The following is a 25,385-nucleotide window of genomic DNA, read 5'->3' on the forward strand; positions in this document are numbered from 1 at the left end:
ATGGCCATTAGTTTCAATAACAATTTCTACTTCTAAAGAGGTTTGCAAACTAAAAATGTCATACCTACTGTTTTTGGAAATAGAATCTGCATTCCAAGATTTAACCAGTTCCGTTGCTAAACTTGGGACAAGATTGCCAGTTAGTATGGAGCTGATGAAGTCATTTTCTCACCCATTTTAAGGTTCTGAGTGTATGTATTTAGCTAGCTAAGCACTGTCTCCTCCACTCTTCCTAGAAGACTCACATTTCTTGGTAAACAAAGTATAATTAGATCATGAAGAGTAGTCAAAAATTTTCACAGTTTGAATTCTAATTCTACTAATTTTTGTGACATTGAGAACATCTTTTGGATTCTTTAAAGTAATTTACTGTCATGTATATTAGAATAAACATGCTTCTGGGGTGCCTGGGTGGCTCAGGTTGTTAAGTGTCTTCCTTTGGCTCAGGTCACGAATTCAGTCTTATGATCAAGCCCAGTATTGGGCTCCATGTTCAGCTGAGAGCCTGCTTCTCCCTCTCCCTCTGCTGCTCCCCCTGCTTGTGCTTTCTGGCTCTCTCTGTCAAATAAATAAATAAAATCTTAAGAAAAAGAAAAGAATAAACATGCTTCTCACAGACAATGCTTTGATTGACAAAGACAAAGCCATAACGATAGTTTGTTAAAACAAAAAATCAATTAATCATTTGATAGATTCCATAAATAATTAATGGCAATTTACTAGCATGATCCAAGTCCTTAGAGCCTCTAAAGTGGCCCACAAATTAAGTTTTTGTAGTATTAATATTTGTTACATATAGACTGAATCATATAAGAATAAAACCGGGCATTATTTCAGTTCACATTTTTTTTCTTCTTCTCTCTCCTTTCCTTGTTTCTTTGACCATTTCTTCCTCCCCTTATTATTCCACCACCATGAATCCATTTCCACTTCCTTCTCTTTACTCTATCAATCCTCAGAATCCAACTCCCTTTCTCATGAATTAGTTTAAGTCTATATTTGGATGATCTCTGACAGCAGACAGACATATATCTTGAGTGTTGGGTTTATCAAAGTAAAGAAATATTTCATTTTGATGAGTTGTCTTTGCAAAAGTGAATGCTAGCATGGCTATAATAATCTTGAAACATCTACATTCCAACACTTTCTAATAAACTAATCCATTTTATGATCCATCCTATACAATTCTATTGAGGGAGCACTATGTAGGAATTATAAAATGCATATAATTAATTCTTCATTACAAATGTTGAAGTTCAAGTGGAACCAAATATTTATTTGTTTATTTTTTATTTATTTATTTTTAAATATTTATTTATTTGAAAGAAAGAGCAAGCATGAGTGGGGGGAGGGGCAGAGGGAGAGAATCTTCAAGCTGAATTCCCTCTGAGCATGGAACCCAATGTGGGACTTGATCTTATGACCCTTAAGATCATTATCTGAGCTGAAATCAAGAGTCAAATTCTTAACCAAATGAGCCACCCAAACACCCCTGGAACCAAATAGTTTACAAAAAGTTTAAATCTGTATGTGCCACTAGTAGGATATTTTAATGTGTGTTGTCAAAATTTAGAAGAAAATATCACATTTTGATTTGGCAGGGGATCAGCAGAGTTTTGAGGAAACTTCAGAAAGATGCTCAAATGTGATCAGGAAGTTAAATAATTGGAAGCATTTAATATAGGTTGTATTGGAGAAAGTTTAGTTTAAATGGAAGTGAAACTATGCAAGTACATCCATGGAGATGAAAAGCATGGTGACCTTTCAGAAGATTGTAGTTTAAGTTGTTGTAAGGGAAAAAGTTTGTTAAAAGGAAAGGAAAAAAAAAGGCCAGGTAAACTAGTCACAAACTTGAGTATTTACATGCCAAAATAAGTATTGTTAAGCTTAATTTACTAGTTCATAGAGAACATTTCAAAAGTTGCCCCGCAGAGTGACTATCTGATCATAGATGTGTTTTAAAATGATTATGGTTTGAAAGAAAAAAAGAGACTAGAAAGTCATTAAAATGGGCATTGAAAATGTAGAATTGAATGAAATAATAAGTTTGGAAAGGAGATATGTGTCTTAGGGATTCCTGATAGTTTAGTATGGCTGGGCCAAGTAACTGATTAAACATAGAAAATGAGGAAATCAAACATGCTTTAAGAGTTCAGCTTGAATGTTTGTAGTAAGTGGTAATGGCAGAAATAATCAAATGCAAGGGATGGGGACTGAGATCAGTTTTGGCATGATAAATTGAAAGTGTACAGGATAGCTGGTGAAAGTGTTTAAGAAGTTATTGGAAACACAGAAATGAGCTCAGAAGAGGTCAGATTGATATGTTATTCTAGAAGTTTGAATCCCTTAAGATCAGGATGAATTTTATTCATGAAATTATACAAAATTCTGTCCTTAGAAGGGTCTCATGCATGCTTTACTGCTTTGATATTGCTGCTTTGAAATTCTTAATAATTTTGAAAAAAGGGGGACCCCACATTTTCATTTTGTCATGCAAAATATGTGGTTAGTTCTGCAGTGGCTATAAAAGATTGGTAAAGGAGATAAATTACACAGAGCAGAGAAAGATCTATATAAGACACTTGGGGAAATGGTTTCTTTGACAAGTAAAAAACTAAAGTAAGACCAAAAAATAATGAAGACTCATTGTCTCAGGAAATTCCAAATAATGGGTTTCAAATTCTTGAGTGAGTACTATAATTTTGTCGATATGAAACAAATTTTACATAGTGGAGTGAAATAATTATATATAATAGTTACCAAATAAAAAGTGTATTTATTTCAAACTTCAAGATTAACTGGATTACCAGTTTATTATAAAAAGGTAAAGTAAAGGATATAGATTAACATCTAGATGAAAGAGATGTGTAGGGTAATGTATGTGGGAAAGAACACGGAGGTTCTATGCTTTCTCCAAGTGTGCCACTCTCCCCAAATCTTCATATGTTCTCCAACTTCGAAGTTTCTCAAGATGTTTTAAATGCCATTTGGGTCTGTGAAGACATTGAAGAAAGAATAGATAAGAAAAAATAAACCAAGTCTAAAATCAAAGGCTCATAACAAGGCATAAGATTTAACAGATGGCCTATACTTTCCTCTTACCACACATCAGTGCCACCAATGAAACTGAGATATGGCAAAAATAAATGACACATCCACTACAGATTTCATCCTCTTGGGCCTCTTCCCTGAGTTCCAATATGCCAGCCTCCTGGTCTACCTCATCCTTCTGGTCTACCTCATTACTCTCACAGGGAACTCCATCCTCATCTTTCTGATCTGGGTGGACTCCCACCTCCACACTCCCATGTACTTCTTGCTCAGCCAGCTTTCCATCATTGATTTGTTTTACATTTCCAGCTTGGTTCCTAAGATGGTCGTCAACTGTTTCTTAGGGAAGCACAGCATCTCTTGCATTGGCTGTGGAGTCCAGATGTTCTTCTGCCGGACTCTAGGTGGCGCTGAGTGTCTCCTCTTAACCTTTATGTCCTTTGACCAGTTTCTGGCTGTTTGTAACCCCCTTCGCTACACAATCATTATTAACTCTAAAATCTTCTTGCTAATGGCAGTGACATCATGGACTGGGGTTGCTCTAAATTCACTCGTTCAAACCACCTACACCATGCGTTTTCCTGTCTGTGGTCTGAAGAAAATAAATAATTTCTTCTGTGAGATACCAGCCATCCTGAAGCTATCCTGTGAGGACACTTCAGATTATGAGATGGTGTTGTTTATGGTAAGTATCATATTTATACTCACCCCCTTTAGCTTAGTAGTGACTTCCTATATTCGGATTTTCCTTGCTGTTCTCACAATAAAGTCTCCTGAGGGGAGGAAAAAATCCGAGTCCACACGCTCTTCTCACCTTATTGTAGTGAGTCTTTACCTGGGACCAGCGATAGTTGTGTACATGATACCTGGCTCTTCCCACACCCCAGCACTGGATCAAGGTCTCTCCGTGATCTACACTATCCTCACCCCCATGCTGAACCCTTTAATTTATAGCCTGAGAAACAAGGAAGTTGTGTGGGCTATAAAGAAGACTCTGGGAAAGTATCTAATATCAAAATAGTTCAAAAAATATCACTGTCATGCTTCATATCTAAAACCAGATAGCAGTATGAAAATCAAAGTCCTGGCTTGAAGCTTTTTTTCAGCTATGCAGAATGTCTATTTAGAGACATAGATTATTTTATAAATCAGTCATTAAATTATCAATCAACTTATTGTGTTTGAAACAAAACAATTGAGTTCGGTAAAGAGTTGCATTGATAAAAATATTTGAATAAAAGGGCTTTGGTAACAAATAGATGGAAGCATATATACTGTTTCTTAAAGCACCCACAGAGGTGGAAAAGGATTATTGTCATTATATTTTACCATCACAGTGACAAAGAAGACAGTAGATGCTTCTTCTAATTTTTGACTGAACATCAGTCTAATCTAAGAGTAGAACAAAAAAGAGACAAAGACATTCCTTTTCTAAGAAGTACTGTTTTATCCAGGTTGATGTTTCCTTTAGGAAAATAAATTAGAATATTATTGAAATAAAACTGACAGGCAGTGCAATATTACTGTCAGTTGTACAACATATTGACAATTGTATACATTACTCAATGCTCACTGTGATAAGCAGAGTCATTATACAATGTTATTAGAATATTATTGACTATATTCCCTTTGTTGTTCTTTTTATCTCCATGACTTAAAATTTTCTAACTTGAAATTTAGTACTTATTAATCACCATGATATATTTTGCTCATTCTCCCACCACCAGCCCATTGGAAACCACCAGTTTGTTCTCTGCATTTGAAAGTCTGTGTTTTTGGTTTTTTGTTTGTTTTAGATTCCACGTATGAGTGGAATCATACGGTATTTGTATTTGTCTGACTTATTTCACATAGCATAGTACCTTCCATCCATGTTGTTGCAAATGGCAAGACCTCATTGTTTCCTGAGGCTGAGTAATATTACAACACACACACACGCACACACACACACACACACACACACACACAACATTATCAATCTATCAGTGGACATTGGGGTTGCATCCATATATTGATTGTTATAGATAATGCAGCAATAAATATAAGGGTGTATCTTTTCAAATTATTGTTTTCATTTTCTATGAGTAAATACAAATAAGTGGACTTACTGGATCAAATGACATTACTAATTTTAATTTAGGAGGAACATTCACAATGTTTTTCACAGTGTTGTCACCTATTTACATTCCCACCAATAGTGTACCAGGGTTCTCTTTTCTCCATATTCTTGCCAACACTTCTTTTTCTTGTCTTTTGCTTAGTAGTCATTCTGACTGGTGTAAGGTGCTATTACATTGTAGTTTTTATTTGCATTTCCATTATGATTAGTGATGTCAAGCATCTTTCCATATGTCTATTTCTCATCTGTATGTATTCTTTGAACAAACGTCTACTCAGGTCCTTAACCCATTTTTAAATTGGATATTTTGTTTTATGATGTTAAATTGTCTATGTCCCTTACTTATTTTGGATAATAACCCCCTATCGGATATATCATTTGCAAATACCTTCTCCCATTCATTAGGTTGACTTATTATTTTTTTTTTCTGATAGTTTCTGTTGTTGTAAAAAACTTTTTTTTGTCATTTTTATTGTTATTTTGGTGAAGTCCCGGTAGCTTATTTTTGATTTTTTTTCTCTTGCCTAAGAAGATATATCCATAAATATGTTGTTAAGGCCAATGTCCAGGTGATTACTGCCTATGTTTTGTCTTAGGAATTCTATGGTTCTAGGTCTCACATTTAGGTCTTGAACTCATTTTGAGGTTTTTGTTTGTTTGTTTGTTTTGTTTTGTTTGTTTGATTTTGTTTTTGTTTTTGTTGTTGTTGTTGTTGTTCCATTTTGTTTTTTGTATACGGTGTAAGAAAGTGATCCAGTTTCATCATTTTACATTTGGCTATCCAGTTTCCCAAACACTATTTTTTTAAGTCTGTTTACTGAGCTTCCAGGGAAGATGGTTGAGTAGGAGAAATCTAAACTCACCTCTTCCCATGGATACAACTAGACAACATTAACATCACTTTAAATATTTCAGAGAATGACCTGAAGACTGGCAAAGTAAACTCTCCATGACTAAATATAGAGAAAAAGCCACACTGAAGAGGGTAGAAAAGACAGAGATACACTCAGGATCTAAATAGATCCACAGGACTGTCTGTGAGAGGGAGGGACACAGTGGGCATGGAGAAGGGAGAGAAATGGACTCTCACATGAGGAAGCCCACGAAGGAAAGATTAATCCCCCATAACAACTGGTTTTGAAAATCAGAGAGACTGAATTTCAAGTTCCTACAATCACAGGGACATAACTTAGAATTTCAAAAATTAGTGGGCTTTGCTCAGGGAGAGCTAGGAGTGCACTAAGAAACTGATTCCTTGCCCTTAAAGAGACACCACAACAAACAGTCCTGCACAGACACAGCATAGAAGCAGTACTTTGAAAAACACCTGGAGTATGCGGAAGGGTTTTTTTTTTTTTTTTTTTTAACTAATCTCAGAGTGTGCTAGAGGAGCAGAATCATTGGGAAACTTCTCTCTGAACAGAGGATCTGAGGGTGCAATTTTCATCTCCGCTAGCTAAAACACATAGTCACCTGGAAGCAGCATGGCACATATGTTCCTTACTAAACTTGCTTACACAACTGCCCACTCTCACATTCTCCTGTGGACATACCCTCTCCAGCCAGGACTCAGGTCCAAGTCTCCTCTGAGAGAAGTCCCAAGCAAACTTTGTTAATACTGTTGACTCACCACCCTACCTGCCCTTCTGCAGATCCACCCCTTTCAAACACTGTTGGAGCCCATCCAAAGTGATTCAACAAGCTTGGCAGTGCACAAGCAGCCCTGAAGTGGCCAGCCCCATTCAAAGTGACTCTTTCCTTGAGGAGAGGGAAAGATAACTACACACAACTATCAGATTCCAGCCTCAAGTGGCTTAGGGGAAGACAGCTGGTCTAACAATTAGGCCCTGCCCAACAATGAAAGCTTCTCATGGACAAAACAGGGAAAGTGCCCTGCAGTTTGGGTTCTGCTGTATCTCTGTCAAATGCTTGCTATGACACAACTCAAGTGAAAGGTGACTACAGATTGGCCTACTGTACTCCAGGTAGCAAACCCTGCCCACAACAACCAAAGAGACCCTTGCAAATGGCTGGACTAAGGGCAAAAGAAGCTTAGCCACAACAGCAGGGTGTACATAACATTCATAACAGACACACCTGAAGTGGCATGTTCCAGTGAACAAGGGATACTGCATTTCAGGACACTACAGGATCTCTTCTTCATAACCCAGTATTTTCAGGAGACATCACTGACTTACATTTTTTCTAAATAATATTTATTTTGTTATATTAGTCACCATACAGTACATCCCCAGTTCTTGATGCAATGTTCCATAATTCATTACTTGCATATAACACCCAGTGCACCATGCAATATGTGCCCTCCTTAATACCCATCACCGGCCTATCCCAATCCCCCAACCCCTTCCCTCTGAAGCCCTCAGTTTGTTTCCCAGAGTCCATAGTCTCTCATGGTTCATTCCCCCTTCTGTTTACCCCCCCTTCATTCCTCTCCTCCCTCTCCCACCAATCCTCCTCTCATGTTCCATAAATGAGTGAAACCATATGATAATTGTCTTTCTCTACTAGACTTATTTCACTTAGCATAATCTCCTCCACTCCCGTCCATGTTGCTGCAAATGTTGTGTAATTGTTCTTTCTGATGGCTGAGTAATATTCCATTGTATATGTGGACCACATCTTCTTAATCCAGTCATCTATTGAAGCGCATCTCGGCTCCTTCAATGATTTAGCTATTGTGGACAATGCTGTTATGAGCATTGGGGTGCATATCGCCCTTCTCTTCACTATGTCTGTATCATTGGGGTAAATACCCAGTAGTGCAATGGCTGGGTCATAGGGTAGCTAAATTTTTAACTTTTTAAGGGACATCCACACTGTTTTCCAGAGTGGCTGTACCAACTTGCATTCCCACCAACCATATAGGAGGGATCCCCTTTCTCCACATCCTCTCCAACATTTGTTGTTTCCTGCCTTGTCCATTTTTGCCATTCTAACTGGTGTAAGGTGGTATCTCAAGGTGGTTTTGATTTGAATCTCCCTGAAGGCTAATGATTTTGAACATTTTTTCATGTGTCTGTTAGCCATTTGTATGTCTTCATTAGAAAAGTGTCTGTTCATATCTTCTGCCCATTTTATCATTTGTTTATTTGTTTCTCATGTATTGAGTTTGAGAAGATCTTTGTAGATCTTGGATACCAGTGTTTTATCTGTAACATCATTTGCAAATATATTCTCCCATTCTCTGGGTTGCCTCTTAGTTTTTTTGACTGTTTCCTTGGCTGTGCAGAAGCTTTTTATCTTGATGAAGTCCCACAAGTTCATTTTATCTTTTGTTTCTCTTCCCTTTGGAGATGTGTCATGAAAAAGGATGCTTTGGCCGATGTCGTAGAGGTTGCTGCCTATGCTCTCCTCTAGGATTTTGATAGATTCCTGTCTCACATCCAGGTCTTTCATCAATTTGCAGTTTATTTTTGTGTGTGGTGTGAGAGAGTGGTCAAGTTTCACTCTTTTGCATGTAGCTGTCCAATTTTCCCAGCACCATTTATTGAAGATACTGTCTTTTTTCCACTGGATGTTTTTTCCTGCTTTATCAAAGATTAATTGCCCAAGGAGCTGAGGGTCCATTTCTGGGTTTTCTATTCTGTTCCATTCGTCTATGTGTCTGTTTTTGTGCCAGTACCATGCTGTCTTTGTAATCACAGCTTTGTAGTACTCTTGAAATCTGGCATTGTGATGGCCCCAGCTTTGTTTTTCCTTTTCAACAATTCCTTGGTGATTCGGGGCCTTTTCTGGTTCCACACATATTTAAGGGCTCTTTGTTCCAGTTCTTTGAAAAATGTCATTGGTATTTTGATCAGAATAGCTTTGAAAGTGTAGATTGCTCTGGGTAGCATGGACATTTTAACTATGTTAATTCTTCCGATCCATGAGCATGGAATATTTTTCCATCTTTTTGTGTCTTCTTCAATGTCTTTCAAGAGTGTTTTGTAGTTTCTAGAATATAGATCCTTTACATCTCTGGTTAAGTTAATTCCAAGGTAACGTATGATTTTTGGTGCTATTGCAAATGGGATGGATTCCCTAATTTCTCTTTCTTCAGTCTCATTATTTGTGTATAGAAATGCAACTGATTTCTGATCATTCATTTTGTATCCCACCACATTACTGAATTTTTCTATAACTTCTAATAGTTTGGGCGTGGATTCTTTTGGGTTTTCCATACAGAGTATCATGTCATCTGCGAAGAGAGACAGTTTGACTTCTTCTTTGCCGATTTGGGTACCTTTTATCCCTTTTTGTGGTCTGATTGCTGTTGCAAGGACTTCTAGTACTATGTTGAATAACAATGGCGAGAGTGAGCATCCTTGTCCTGTTCCTGATCTTAAGCGAAAGGCTTCCAGCTTTTTCCCATTGAGAATGATATTTGCTGTAGTCTTTTCATAGATGGTTTTTATGAGATTGAGGAATGTACCCTCTATCCTTACACTCTGAAGGTTTTTAATCAGGAAAGGATGCAAACGCTTTTTCAGCATCAATTGAGAGGATCATATGATTTTTGGCATTTTCCTTCTGGATAAAATCTAAGACACTGATCGATTTGCAAATGTTGAACCACCCTTTCATCCCAGGGATGAATCCCATTTTGTCATGATGGATAATCCTTTTAATGTACTGTTGGATTCTATTAGCCAGGATCTTGTTGAGAATTTTCACGTCCATATTTATTAGGGAAATCAGTCTGTAATCCTCTTTTTTGATGGGGTCTTTGCCTGGTTTGGGGATCAAGGTAATATTGGCCTCATAGAATGAGTTTAGTAGCTTTCTTTCTGTTTCTATTTTTTGAAATAGCTTTAGGAGAATAGGTATTATTTCTTCTTTGAATGTTTGGTAGAATTCCCTGGGAAAACCGTCTGGTCCTGGTGTTTTGTTTTTTGGAAGGTTTTTCATAATTGTTTCAACCTCTTCATAATTAATTGGTCTGTTTAAAAAAAATCAATTTCTTCCGGTTTCAGTCTTGGTAGTTTGTAGGTTTCCAGGAAGACCTCCATCTCTTCCAGATTGCTTAATTTATTGGCATAAAACTGCTGGTATAAGTTTCTAATAATCCATCCAATTTAATTGGTGTTGGTTGTGACCTCTCCCTTTTCATTCATAATTTTATTAATTTGGGTCCATTCTCTATTCTTTTAGATAAGACTTGCCAGTGTTTTGCCAATTTTATTTACTCTTTCAAAGAACCAGTTTCTAGTTCTGTTGATCTGCTCTTATGCTTCTGGTTTCTAATTCATTGATCTCTGCTCTAATCTTGGTCAACTGCTTCCTCGTGCATGGATTTGGCCTGTCCCTCTGTTGCTGTTCCAGCTTCTTGAGGTGAGAATATAAAAATTGCATTTTAGATTTTTCTATTCTTTTGAGTGAGGCTTGGATGGCTATGTATTTTCCCCTTAGGACTGCCTTTGCAGTATCCCATAGGTTTTGGACCATTGTGTTTTCATTCTCGTTGGTCTCCATAAATTGTTTAAATTGATTTTTCATTTCCTGGTATTGAATCATTCTTGAGCAGGATGGTTCTTAGTCCCCAAAGGTTTGAGTTTCTTCCAAATTTTTCCTTGTGATTGAGTTCCAATTTCAAAGCGTTTTGGTCTGAGAATATGCAAGGAGTAATTTCAGTCTTTGGTATCAGTTGACACCTGTTTTGTGACCCAGATCATGGTCTATTCTTGAGAATGTTCCATAAGCATTAGAATAGAATGAGTATTCTTTGGTTCCGGGGTGTATTGTTCTATATATATCTATAAGGTCCAACTCGTTGAGTATTGCATTAAATGCTCTTGTTTGATTGTTGATTTCCTGCTTAGTTGCTCTGTCTATTGCTGATAGTGGAGTGTTGAGGTCCCTTGCTATTAACGTATTTTTATCTATATGTCTCTTTATTCTGGTAAAGAGTTGGCTTGTGTATCTTGCTGCTCCCCTGCTGGTGGCATAGATATTTATAATTGTCATATCCACTTGTTGGATACATCCTTTAAGAATAATATAGTGCCCTTCTGTATCTCTAACTATAGTCTTTAGTTTAAAATCCAATCTGTCTGATATGAGAATTGCTACCGCAGCTTTCTTTTGAGGTCCATTGGCATGAAAGATGGAATTCCATCCCTTTACTTTCAGTCTGAATGTATCTTTAGTTTCAAAATGAGTCTCTTGTAGACAGCAAATGGATGGGTCATGTTTTTATCCAATCTGCAACCCTGTGGCATTTTGACAAAGCAGGAAAAAACATCCAGTGGAAAAAAGACAGTCTTTTCAATAAATGGTGCTGGGAAAATTGGACAGCTACATGCAAAAGAATGAAACTTGACCACTTTTTCACACCACACACAAAGATAAACTGCAAATGGATGAAAGACCTCAATGTGAGACAGGAATCCATCAAAATCCTAGAGGAGAGCATAGGCAGCAACCTCTACCACATCGGCCAAAGCAACCTTTTTCATGACACATCTTCAAAGGCAAGAGCAACAAAAGATAAAATGAACTTGTGGGACTTCATCAAGATAAAAAGTTTCTGCACAGCCAAGGAAATAGTCAAAAAAACTAAGAGGCAACCCAGAGAATGGGAGAATATATTTGCCAATGATACTACAGGTAAAACACTGGTATCCAAGATCTATAAAGAACTTCTCAAACTTAATACACAAGAAACAAATAAACAAATCATAAAATGGGCAGATGATATGAACAGACACTTTTCCAATGAAGACATACAAATGGCTAACAGACACATGAAAAAATGTTCAAAGTCATTAGCCATCAGGGAAATTCAAATCAAAACCACCCTGAGATACCACCTTACACCAGTTAGAATGGCAAAAGTGGACAAGGCAGGAAACAACAAATGTTGGAGAGGATGTGGAGAAAGGGGATCCCTCCTACATTGTTGGTGAGAATGCAAGTTGGTACAGCCACTCTGGAAAACAGTGTGGATGTCCCTTAAAAAGTTAAAAATTTAGCTACCCTATGACCCAGCCATTGCACTACTGGGTATTTACCCAATGATACAGACATAGTGAAGAGAAGGGCCATATGCACCCCAATGCTCATAGCAGCATTGTCCCAATAGCTAAATCGTGGAAGGAGCCGAGATGCCCTTCAACAGATGACTGGATTAAGAAGTAGTGGTCCATATATACAATGGAATATTACTCAGCCATCAAAGGAAGGATTTCTCAAAATTTGCTGCAACATGGATGGCACTGTAAGAGATAATGCTAAGTGAAATAAGTCAAGCAGAGAAAGACAATTATCATACGGTTTCTCTCATCTATGGAATAAGCTGGTGATGGGTGGTAGGGAGGGCATGTATTGCATGGTGCACTGGGTGTTTATGCAACTAATGAATCATCAATCTTTACCTCAAAAACTAGGGATGCACTGTATGGTGACTAACATAATATAATAAAAATATTTAAAAAATGAAATTCCCTGATGGCTAATGATTTTGTACAATTTTTAATATGCCTGTTAGCCATTTGTATGTCTTCATTGGAAACGTGTCTGTTCATATCTTCTGCCCATTTTATGATTTGTTTATTTGTTTCTTATTTCCTTCACTATGCAGAATCTTTTTAACTTGATGTAGTCTCAAAAGTTTATTTTTGTGTTGATTTCCCTTGGCTCAGGAAACATATCTAGAAAAACATTGCTATGGGGGGCCTCGGTGGCTCAGTTGTTAAGCATCTACCTTTGGCTCAGGTCATGATCCCAGGGTCCTGGGATTGAACCCCACATTGGGCTCCCTGCTCAGTGGGAAGCCTGCTTCTCCCTCTCCCACTCTGTCTGCTTCTGTTCCATCTCTTTTTGTATCTCTCTCTGTCAAATAAATAAAATCTTAAAAAAAAAGAAAGAAAAACATTGCTATATCCCATGTCAGAGAAACTGCTGTCTGTGCTCTATACTAGGATTTTTATGGTTTCAAGTCTCAATTTAAGTTTGTAATCCATTTGAGCTTATTTTTGTGTATGGTGTAAGAAATAGATCAGTTGCATCCTATTGCATAAAGTTGTCCAGATTTCCCAAAACCATTTGTTGAAGAGCCTGTATTTTCCCCATTTGATGTCCTTTCCTGTTTTGTCAAAGATTATTTGACCATATTATTATGGGATTACTTCATTCTGTTATGTTCCATTGATCTATGTGTCTATTTTTGTGCCAGTACCATACTATATTAATTCGTACAACTATGTAGTATATCTTGAAATTTGGAATTGTGACAACTCAAGGTTTGCTTTTGCTTTTTCAAGGTTGCTTTGGCTATTTGGGGTCTTTCGTGTTCCCATACACATTTTAGAATTGTTTATTCTACTTCTGTGAAAAATGCTGTTAGCATTTTGATAGGAATTGCATTAAATCTGCAGATTGCATTGGGTAGTATGGACATTTTAACAATATTAATTCTTTACATCCTTACACATGGTTTATCTTTCTATTTGTGTAATCTTTAATTTTTTTTCATCAGTGTTATATAGTTTTCAGAGTACAGATCTTTCATCTCTTCGTTAAGTTTATTCTTAGGTTTTTTATTATTGTTGGTGAAATTGTATTTGGAATGGACTTTTAAAAATTTCACTTTGTTACATCTTCATTAGTGTATAGAACTTTAAGGAGTTTCTGTATATTTATTTTGTATTCTATGACCTTAAATAATTTATTTATCAGTTCCAATACTTTTATTGTGAGTCTTTCTGGTAGTATAGTATTGTATCATCTGCAAATAGTGAAAGTTTTACTTTTCCCTTACTATTTTGAATGACTTTTGTTCCCTTTCCCTCTTTTTTTTTTCAAGGTGTTTTGTTTTGTTTTAATTCCAATTAGTCAACATATAGCATAATAATTAGTTTCAGGAGTAGAATTTAGTGATTTGTCACTTACATTTAAACCCAATACTCATCACAAGTGTCCTCCTTAATCCCTATCACCCATTTAACCCACCATTCTGTCCACCTCCCCTCCAGCAATGTGCAGTTTGTTCTCTATAGTTGAGTGTGTTTTATGGTTTGCCTTTCTCTCTTTTTTTCCCCTATGTTCATCTATTTTGTAACTTACATTCCACATATATGTAAAATCATATGACATTTATCTTTCTCTGACTTATTTTGCTTAGCATAATACACTCTTTCTCCTTGTCTTATTGCTGAGGTTACTACTTCCAGCATTGTGTTGAATAAAAGTGGTGAGAGTGGACATCCTTGTCTTATTCTTGACCTTAGGAGAAAAGGTCTCAGTTTTTCAACATTGACTATAATGTTAGCTGTGTGTTTTTCATATGTGGCCTTTATTATGTTGGGGTATGTTCCCTTTATTTTTTTTAAAGATTTTATTTATTTATTTGACACAGATAGAGACAGCCAGCGAAAGAGGGAACACAAGCAGGAGGAGTGGGAGAGGAAGAAGCAGGCTTTCAGCGGGGGAGCCTGATGCGGGACTCAATCTCAGGACTCTGGGATCATGCTCTGAGCCGAAGGCAGAAGCTTAAAGAGTGAGCCACCCAGGTGCCCCTGGGGTATGTTCCCTTTAAACCCATTTGTTGAGGATTTTTATAATGAATGGATGCAGTGCTTTGTCAATTTTTTTCTGCATCTATTGAAAGGATCATATGGATTTTATATACGACATTGACTGACTTGTGAATATTGAACCACATTTGCCTCCCAGGCATAAATTTCACTTGATCATGATGAATAATTTTTAATGTATTTTTGGGTTTGTTTTCATAATATTTTGTTGAGAAATTTTGCAACTATGTTTATCAGAGTCATTGGCCTGTAGTTCTCTCTTTTTTTCTGCAGTATTTTTGTCTGGTTCTGGTATCAGTGTAATGGTGGCATCATAGAAAGAATTTGGAAACTTTCCTTCTATTTTGGAACAGGGAGAGAAAAATAGATATTAACTCTTTATAAAAGTTTGGTACATTTCACCTGTGGAGCTATCTGGTCTTGGACTTTTGTTTGTTAGGATTTTTATGATTACCAATTCAATTTCATTGCTAATAATCTGCTGAAATTGTCTATTCTTTCCTGATTCAACTTTGGGTGTTCATATTTTTTTCTAGGAATTTATCCATTCTTCTAGGTTGTCAAATTAGGGGATACAATTTCTCATAATATTCTCTACAATTGTTTGTATTTTGGAGGTGTTCATTGTTATTTCTCCTCTCTCACTTCTGATTTTGCTTCTTTGAGTTCTTTCTTTCTTTCTTCTTTCTTTTTTCTTTTTAATTTTTTTGATGAGTCCAATGAAAGGTTTATCAATTTTATTTATCTTCTCAGGAAACTAGAGCATGGTTTCATTGAATGATAATTGATAATTTAGTTCCTATTTCATGTAGGAACTAATTCTGCACTAATCTTTATTACTTACTTCTTTCCACAGGTTTAGGTTTTGTTTGTTTGTTTGTTTTGTTTTGTTTTGTTTTGTTTTTCCTTAGCTCCTTTAGGTTTAGGCTAGTTTGTTTATGAGATTTTTCTTGTCTCTTGAGGTAGGCCTGCATTGCTATAACCTTCCATCTTAGAACATCTATTGATGCATCCCAAAGACTTTGGATCATTGTGTTTCATTTTTATTTGTCCCCATATATGTGTTAATTTCCTCTTTGATTTCTTGTTTTAGCCATTCACTATTTAGTAGCATGTTATTTACCCTCCATGTATTTATGCTCTTTCAAGATATTTTCTTATGTTTGATATTTAGTTTGGTAGTGTTGTAGTTGGAAAAATTTAATGGTATGATTTCAATTTTTGTTTGTTTAATTTGTTGAGACTTGTTTTTTCAATTTTTTAATTTAAATTCAATTAGCAAACATATAGTAAATCATTAGTTTTTGATATAATGTTCAACAAATCATTAGTTGTGTATAACACCCACTGCTCATCACATCATGTGCCCTCCTTAATGCCCATCACCCCTTTGAGACTTGTGTTGTGGCCTAACATATGATCTATTCAGGACAGTGTTCTGTGAACACTTGAAATAATGTGGGTCCTGCTTTTTTAGGATAAAATGTTCTGAATATATCTATTAGATTTATTTGATCCAATGTGTCACTTAAAGATACTGTGTCCTTGTTGAAAAACTGGTGGTGTATTTTATGTTGGTTAATTGAACATAAATTTAAAAATAGCTCTAGATTTCATTGCTCTTTTTATTTTTTTCTAATTCTTTATTTCATTTATTTCCACTCCAATCTTTATTATTTCATACTTTCCATTAGGACTGGGCTTTGTTTGATATTCTTTTCTCATTCCTTTTTGTGTAAAATTGGGTTATTTGAGATTTTTGTTTGTTTCCTGAAGTAGGCCCATAACACTATAAACTTCCCTCATAAAATTGTTTTTGTTTCACCTAAAGTCTTTGGACATCTCTGTTTAAATTTTTATTTGTCTCTAAGTATATTTATTTTAAATTTCATGTTTGACCCATTGCTTGTTTGATAGCAGGTTGTTTAACCTCCATATTTTTTCCCAGTTTTCCCTTGTAATTTATTTTTAGTTTCATATTGTTGTGATTAGAAAATATATTTGATATTATTTAAATTCTCTTAAAAAAGAAACTTATTTTGTGGCTTATGCATATGATCTAGCCTAGAGAATGTGCCATGTTTAACTGAGAAGAATGCATATTCTCCTGGTTTTGGATAGAATCTCCTGTACGTATCTGTTAAATTCACTTGGTTTAATGTGTCATTCAAAGCCATTGCTTCATTGTGGATTTGGGGTCTGGATGAGCTAATAATTGATGCTAATAGGGTGTTAAATTTCCCAACTATTACTGCATTACTGTCATTTTCTTCCTTTAGTCTCTTAATGTTTGCTTTAAGTATTTAGGAGATGCTGTATTAGATACACAAATATTTCCAATCATTATATCTTTGTGTCAGATTAATCCCTTTACCATTATGTAATACACTTTTTTGCAAGAGTCTTTGTTTAATGTCTATTTTGTTAGATATACATGTTGCTACATTTTTTTCACTTCCTTTTGCGTGGATTATCTTTTTCCACCTTCTCACTTTCAGACTGTAGGTGTTTTTACACTGAAAGTGAATCTCTTATAGGCAGCATAAAGATGATGATTTTTAAAATTTATTTGGTCACCCTATGTCTTTTTAATTTAAATTCAATTAGCCAACATATAATAAACCATTAGTTTCAGATATAAGGTTCAATAATTCTTCAGTTGCATAGAACACCCAGTGCTCATCACATCATGTGCTCTCCTTAATGCCCATCATCCAGTTAGCCATCCCCCCACCCACCTCCTGTCCAGCAATTTGTTTTTCTTATTTCGCTCAGCATAGGACTCTCCAGTGCCATCCATGTCAATGCAAATGGTAAGATTTCGTCCTTTCTGATGGCTGAGTAATATTCATATATATATATATATATATATATAATTATATATTATATTTATATAATATATATATATAATATATATACACACACACATATATATCACATATTCTTTATCCATCCACCTGTCAATGGACATCTCAGCTCTTTCCACACTTTGTTTATTGAAGACATTGCTGCTGTAAACATTGAGGTGCAGGTGCCCCTATGGATCACTACATTTATATCGTTGGGGTAAACACCTAATAGTGCAATTACTGGGTCATAATATAGCTCTATTTCAGCTTCTTGAGGAACCTCCATACTGTTTTCCACAGTGGCTGTACCAGCTTGCATTCCAACCAACATTGCAAGTAGGGGTGCCCTTTCTCCACATCTTTGCCAAAATTTGTTGTTTCCTGACTTGTTAATTTTAGCCATTTTTTTAAAGAACACAACTTTTTTATTATTATGCTCAATTAGTCAGCATATAGTACATCATTAGTTTTTGATGTAGTGTTCAACAATTCATTCGTTGTGTATAACACCCAGGCAGTGTCTCACTGTGGTTTTGATTTGTGTTTCCCTGATGCCAAGTGATGTTGACCATTTTTTCATGTTTCTATTGGCCATTTGCATGTCTTCTTTGGAGAAATGTCTTTTCAGGTCTTCTGCCAATTTCTTGACTGGATTATTTGTTTCTTGGATGTTGAGTTTGATAAATTATTTATAGATCTTGGATACTAGTCCTTTAGATGATATGTCATTTGCAAATATCTTCTCCCATTCTGTACGTTGTCTTTTAGTTTTGTCGACTGTTTCCTTTGCTGTGAAAAAGCTTTTTATCTCGATGAAGTCCCAGTAGCTCATTTTTTGCCTTCATTTCCCTTGCCTTTGGAGATGTGTCTAGCAAAAAGTTGCTGTGGCTGAGGTTGAAGAGGTTACTGCCTGTGTTCTCATCTAGGATTTTGATGGATTCCTCTCTCACATTTAGGTTTTTCATCCATTTTGAGTTTATTTTTCTGTATGGTGTAAGGAAATGGTCCAGTTTCATTCTTCACTTGTGGCTGTCCAATTTGCCTGACACCATTTGTTAAGGAGACTGTCATTTTTCCATTGGATATTCTTTCCTGTTTTATCAAAGTTTAGTGGAACACAGAGTTTAGGGTCCATTTTTGGATTCTCTATTCCGTTCCATTGATCTACATGTCTGTTGTTGTGCCAGTACCATACTGTATTGATGATTACAGCTTTGTAATACAGCTTAAAATCTGGAATTGTGGCACCACAGTTTTTCTCTGCCCCATTCACTTCCTTCTCTTAGTACTTAGATTGATTTCCTGGGTCTTCCCAGTGAATTGACCTCAATACAACTGTTTTCAAGGTACAAGGAAAGTCCAGGTTCCCTTCTACTTCTCTGCCATCTTAACTCCTTCCCAAAAGACTTCTTTAAGCAGAAAATGAAATATCATAGTTTGAAGTAAGGAACTTAAAAAGGAAAATATATATGTATATTATAAAATGAAATATATATATAAATGTATGCATGTGTATATATATATATATATATACACACACATGTAAAAGCAAACATCCTTTTAAGATACTATCAATCACTTATAAAGCTAGTCTGAAGTTTAAAAGACAAAAGTAATAAAGTCAATTACATCTAAAGAAATTAGAAGCCTCACTTAATAAGAAGAAGTAAAATATGACTCTCTCTCTCTCTCTCAGGGGTAGTAAATTAAGGGGTAGTAAATGAAGGTATTTTCTAATATGATCCAATTTAAATGACCGTCAACTTAATATAGACAGCTATATATTGAGGATGTTATATATTAACTTCATGCTGAAAGCCAAATATGAATTATAGATATACAAAAAATAAAGAGAACAGAATCCAAACATAACAATAAAGAGAGTCATAAATCCTAAGGGAAAGGAAGCAAGAGAAAATCAATGTTATAGAAAAAACAATACCAACAAACACAGAAAAAGAAACAAATGCAAATAAGAAAGCAAGTAACAAAATAACCATATGTGCATACCTATCAATAATTACTTGAAATATAAATTGTTGAATGAGCAAATGAAGAGACAGTGTGACTGAATAGTTAAAAAAAACACAATCCATCTATATGCTTCCTACAAGATACTCATTTCAGACCTTAAGACTAAAACAAAAACTGAAAGTGAAGGGATGAAATAAAGATGTTCTATGAAAAATGAAAAAAAAAAAAGTGCCAGGTAGTGAAACCTATGACAGAAAAAAAGACTTAAAAAAAAGAGAAAGACGGGGCGCCTGGGTGGCACAGCGGTTAGGCGTCTGCCTTCAGCTCAGGGCATGATCCCGGCGGTCCGGGATCAAGCCCCACATCAGGCTCTTCTGCTGTAAGCTTGCTTCTTCCTCTCCCACTCCCCCTGCTTGTGTTCCCTCTCTCGCTGGCTGTCTCTATCTCTGTTGAATAAATAGATAAAATATTTATAAAAAAAAAAGAGAAAGAGAGACAGCAACAAGAGACAAAGAAGAGCATTACATAATGATAAAGGAAAAAATCCAAGGGAAGTTATAACAATTGTACATATCTGTGCATCCAACATCGGAACAACTAAATACATACAGCAAATATTAAGAGACATAAAAAGAGAAACTGACAACAAAACAATAATGATCGTGCCTTTAAAACCCCTCTTATATCAATGGATAGATTATCCAGACAGAAAATTGATAAGAAAGCAGAAGTTTCACATGACATGTTAGATCAAAGGACTTAACAGATATACACAGAACATTCCATCCCAAACCAGCAGAATATACCTTTTTCTAAAGTGCACATGGAACATTCTCCAGGATAGATCACATGTTATGCCAAAAAACTAGTCTCAATAAATTTATGGAGATTCAAATTACATTGAGCATCTTTTTCAACCCAAACCATTGAAAAATGAAAATAAATAACAGAGAATAAACCAGAAATAGCACAAATGTGTGGAGGCTAAATAGCATGCCATTAAAAAAAGTCAATGAAGAAATAATAGAAATATATGCATGTAGACTAATGAAAATGAAACCAAATTGTCCAGAATTTTTTGGGACACAGTGAAAAAAATTTCTAATACAGAATTCTACAGCAATGCATGCCTATCTCAAGAAACAAGAAAAAACTCAAATATTAAACAATTTAATCTTAACCTGACGGAATTAGAAGAAGAAAAAACAAAGTCCCAACCTAGTAGAAGGGAGGAAATAATAAGATCAGAATGTAATACATGAAATAGAAACTAAGGGAAGAGAAAAGAAAAAAGGAAAAAGAAAAGGGGCAAAAATCAACAAGCGCAAGGGCTGCTTTTTTGATAAGGAACATTAATAAACCTTTAGCCAGAGTCATGAAGGGGGAAAAAAAAAGAGTGATGACTCAATAAAAATCAGAAATGAGTGAGGGGAAATAAAAACCAACACCACAGAAATAGAAATAATTATAAGATAATATAATGAAAAAAATATGATAACAAATTGGATGACCTAGAACAAGGATAAATTTCTGGAAACATAAAATACCTCAAAAGTGAATCAGGGAGAAATAGACAATTTGAACTTACCAATTATTAGTAATAAAATTGAATCAATAATTAAAATCTCCCAACAAACACAAGTCCAAGACAAGATGAATTCACAGACAGATTCTACTAAACACTTTAATGAGTTAATACCTGGTCTCTTCAAACTATTCCAAATAGAAGAGAAACAAAATATTCCAGATTTTTCCACTTGGTCAGCATCAACCTAATACCAAAACCAGACAATAACACTACAGCACAACAGCAAACTACACGTCAATATCCCTAATGAGTATAGATGAAAAATCTTCAACAAAATATTAGAAAAAATGCAACAATAAATTACAAGGATCATTCACCATGAGCTAGTGGAATATACTTAAAAGATGCAAGAATAATTCAATATCTACAAATAAATCATTGTTATACAGCACATTAAAATGTTGAGAATAAAACCATATGACTACTTCAATAGATGCAGAAGATGCATTTGACAAAATTCAACATTTGTTTATGATATATACTCTCAATGAATTCAGTTTAGAGAAAACATACTTTACATAATAAGGCCATGTATGATAAACCCATCACTAACATCATACTCAATGGGTAAAAGCTGAAAGCTTTCTTCTAAGATTAGGAACAAGATGATGATTTTACTCTCATCACTTTTGTTTAACATAATACTGGAAGTTCTAGCTGCAGCAATCTGACAAGAAAGAAAAAAAAACAGTCAAATTGGAAAGGAAGATGTAACATTGTCTGTATCTGTAGATGAGAGGATACTATAGATATAAACCCTAAAGGCTCCACCAAAAAACTATTAGAACTAAAAAAGAAACTCATTAGTCACAGAATTAAAATTAATATACAGAAACGTTTTTCACTGCTATAAACTGATAATGAAGTAGCAGAAAAGAAATTTAAAGGAAATATATTTCATTTATAATTGGTTGAGAAAAATAAAATACTTACAAATAAGCTTAACTTAGGAGGCGATAGACCTGTACTCTGAAAACTGTAAAAGATTAATGAAATAAATTAAAGATGATACAAACAAGTTAAAAGATACACCACACTCATGGATTGGAAAAATTGATATTGTCCAAGTGTCCATATGACCCAAAGCAATCTACAAATTCAATGCAATCCCTGTAAAAATAACAATAGGTTTTTCAGAGAACAAGAACAAATAATTGAAGCCACAAAAGACCCCAAATAGCCAAAGCAAGTCTGAGAAAACCAAAACAGCTGGTTATATAATAATGCCTTTCAAGACACACCACAAAGCTGTTGCAATAAAAACAGTATGGTAATGACATAAAAATAGACCTACACAGTGGAACAGGATAAAGATCCCAGAAATAAAGACACACTGATATATTCAATTAATCTACAGCAAAGAAGGTGAGACTATACAATGGGGGAAAAGACTGTCTCTTTGATAAGTAGTATTGGGAAAACTTGACAGTTACATGCAAAAGAGTAAAACTGGACTACTTTCTTACACTATACAGAAAAAAAATAGACCCAGAATAAGTTAAAAATCTGAATATATGATCTGAAATCATAACATCCCTTAAAAAAACATAGACAGGAATATCCTAGAGATTTCCTTAACATTTTTCTAGATATGTCTTCCTACTCAATGGAAACAAAAGCAAAAATAAACTATTGGGACTATGTCAAATAAGACTTGCACACCAAAGAAAATCAACAAAATCAAAAGACTGAAGTGAATAAATAAGATTAAGAGCACACTTATCTTAATGAGCACTGAAAAATGTATAGAGTTGTTGAATTATTATATTGTACACTTGAAACTAATATAACATTGCACATTAATTTTACTTGAATAAAACAAAACAAAACAACAACAGCAACAACAACAAAACAGTAAAAAAAAAAAAAATCCCCCAAACCAAAGGCAACCTAGTGAATGGGAGAAGATATATGAAAAAGACATATTTAGTAAAGGGTATATATATATATATATTCAGTTAGCCACTGTATAATGCATCATTAGTTTTGATGCAGTGTTCAATGATTCATTAGTTATGTATGACACCCAGTGTTCATCAGAAAATGTGCCCTTAAAAAATTCAACACCCCCTCAAAAAAAAATCTCATTAAAAGTGGGCAGGGGACCTGAAAATATTTTTCCAAAGAGGACATACAAATGGCCAACAGACGGTGGAAAAAATGTTTAACATTACTAATCGCCAGGGAAATGCAAATCAAAACTGCAATGAGATAGCATCTTACACATGCCAGAATGAATGATATAACAAAAAGAAGAAATAAACAGTGTTGGTGAGGTTGTAGAGAACAGGGAGCTCTCATGCACTGTTGGTGAGAATATAAATTGGTGCAGCCACTGTGGAAAACAGTATTGAAATTCCTCAGAAACTTTAAAATAGAAATCCAGTAATTCCACTAATGGGTATCCACTAATTTGAAAAGATACATAAACTCTCATGTTTATTGAAGCATTACTTAGAATGGTGAAAGTGTGGAAGAAAGCCAAGTGTTCATTGACAGATGAATACATAGAAAATTAATATATGGAGGGTTGGATGGATGGATAGACAGATAATAAATAAATGATAGATGATAGATGGATAGATAAATGATAGAAAGGTAGATGATAGATGGATAGATAGATTAGATAGCTAGATGATAGATAATGATAGATGATTGATAGATAGCTGATAGATAGATAGATAGATAGATAGATGATAGATAGATAGATAGATGATAGATAGATAGATAGATAGATGATAGATAGATAGATAGATGATAGATAGATGATAGATAATTACTCAGCCATAAATGAGAATGAGATCTTGCCATTTATAAGAACGTTAATGGACCTAGAGTTTATTATTCTAACTGAAGGAAGCCAGACACAGCAATCCCTATCAAAATAGCATCAAACATTTTTCATGGAGATGAAACAAATAATCATAAAATTTGTATGGAATTAGAAAAGATCCCAAATAGTCATATTTTGAAAATAGCCAATGTTGAAAAAGAAAACCAAAGCTGGTGGCATCACAATGCCGGTCTTCAGGCTCTATTACAAGGCTGTAATCATCAAGACAGTATGGTACTGGCTCAAATAACAGACACATAGTTTAATGGAACAGAATAGAGAATCCAGAAACGGACCCTAAACTCTGTGTTCCACTAAACTTTGATAAAACAGGAAAGAATATCCAATGGAAAAATGACAGTCTCCTTAACAAATGGTGTCAGGCAAATTGGACAGCCACAAGTGAAGAATGAAACTGGACCATTTCCTTACACCATACACAAAAATAAACTCAAAATGGATGAAAAACCTAAATGTGAGAGAGGAATCCATCAAAATCCTAGATGAGAACACAGGCAGTAACCTCTTCAACCTCAGCCACAGTGACATTTTGCTAGACACATCTCCAAAGGCAAGGGAATCAAAGGCAAAAAATGAGCTATTGGGACTTCATCAAGATAAAAAGCTTTTTCACAGCAAAGGAAACAGTTGACAAAACCAAAAGACAACTGAGAGAATGGGAGAAGATATTTGCAAATGACATATCAGCTAAAGGACTAATATCCAAAATCTATAAATAATTTATCAAACTCAACATCCAATAAACAAATAATCCAGTCAAGAAATGGGCGGAGGACCTGAACAGACATTTCTCCAAAGAAGACATATTTGCAAATGACATATCAGCTAAAGGACTAATATCCAAAATCTATAAATAATTTATCAAACTCAACATCCAATAAACAAATAATCCAGTCAAGAAATGGGCGGAGGACCTGAACAGACATTTCTCCAAAGAAGACATAAAAATGTCCAATAGACACATGAAAAAAAAAAAATCTCAACATCATTAGGTATCAGGGAATTAAAAATCAAAACCTCAATGTGGTACCACCTCACACCAGTTGGAATTACTAAAATTAACAAGTCAGGAAATGACAGATGTTGGAAAGGATGCAGAGAAAGGGGAATCCTCCTGCTCATTTGGTAAGAATGGGAACTGGTGCAACCACTGTGGAAAATAGTATGGGGGTTTCTCAAAAAGTTGAAAATAGAGCTACCCTATGACCCAGCAATTGCAGTACTGGGTATTTACCCCAAAGATAAAAATGTAGTGGTCCAAAGTGGCACCTGCACCCCAATGTTTATAGCAGCAATGTCCACAATAGCCAAACTCTGAAAGAAGCCCAGATGTCCATTGACAGTTGAATGGATAAAGAAGATGTGGTATCTATCTATCTATCTATCTATCTATCTATCTATCTATCTATCTATC

The 25,385-nt window shown here is 35.2% G+C and overlaps 1 protein-coding gene across 1 annotated transcript; it reads left to right on the forward strand.

Moving 5' to 3' along the window:
* Positions 1–3,133: 3,133 nt before the first annotated feature.
* Positions 3,134–4,082, forward strand: LOC103680330 (olfactory receptor 2T27). The gene has a single exon (XM_008709869.2). The coding sequence runs from the start codon at positions 3,134–3,136 to the stop codon at positions 4,070–4,072; it is 939 nt and encodes a 312-aa protein (XP_008708091.1). The 3' UTR covers positions 4,073–4,082.
* The last annotated feature ends 21,303 nt before the right edge of the window (positions 4,083–25,385 follow it).

This window comes from Ursus maritimus, unplaced genomic scaffold, assembly GCF_017311325.1.
Source record: "Ursus maritimus isolate PB19 unplaced genomic scaffold, ASM1731132v1 scaffold_5, whole genome shotgun sequence".
Taxonomy (NCBI): domain Eukaryota; kingdom Metazoa; phylum Chordata; class Mammalia; order Carnivora; family Ursidae; genus Ursus; species Ursus maritimus.

Excerpts from the sequence above, each read along its gene's own strand:
- LOC103680330 (XM_008709869.2), top strand. The coding sequence starts at position 3,134 with ATGGCAAAAATAAATGACACATCCACTACAGATTTCATCCTCTTGGGC.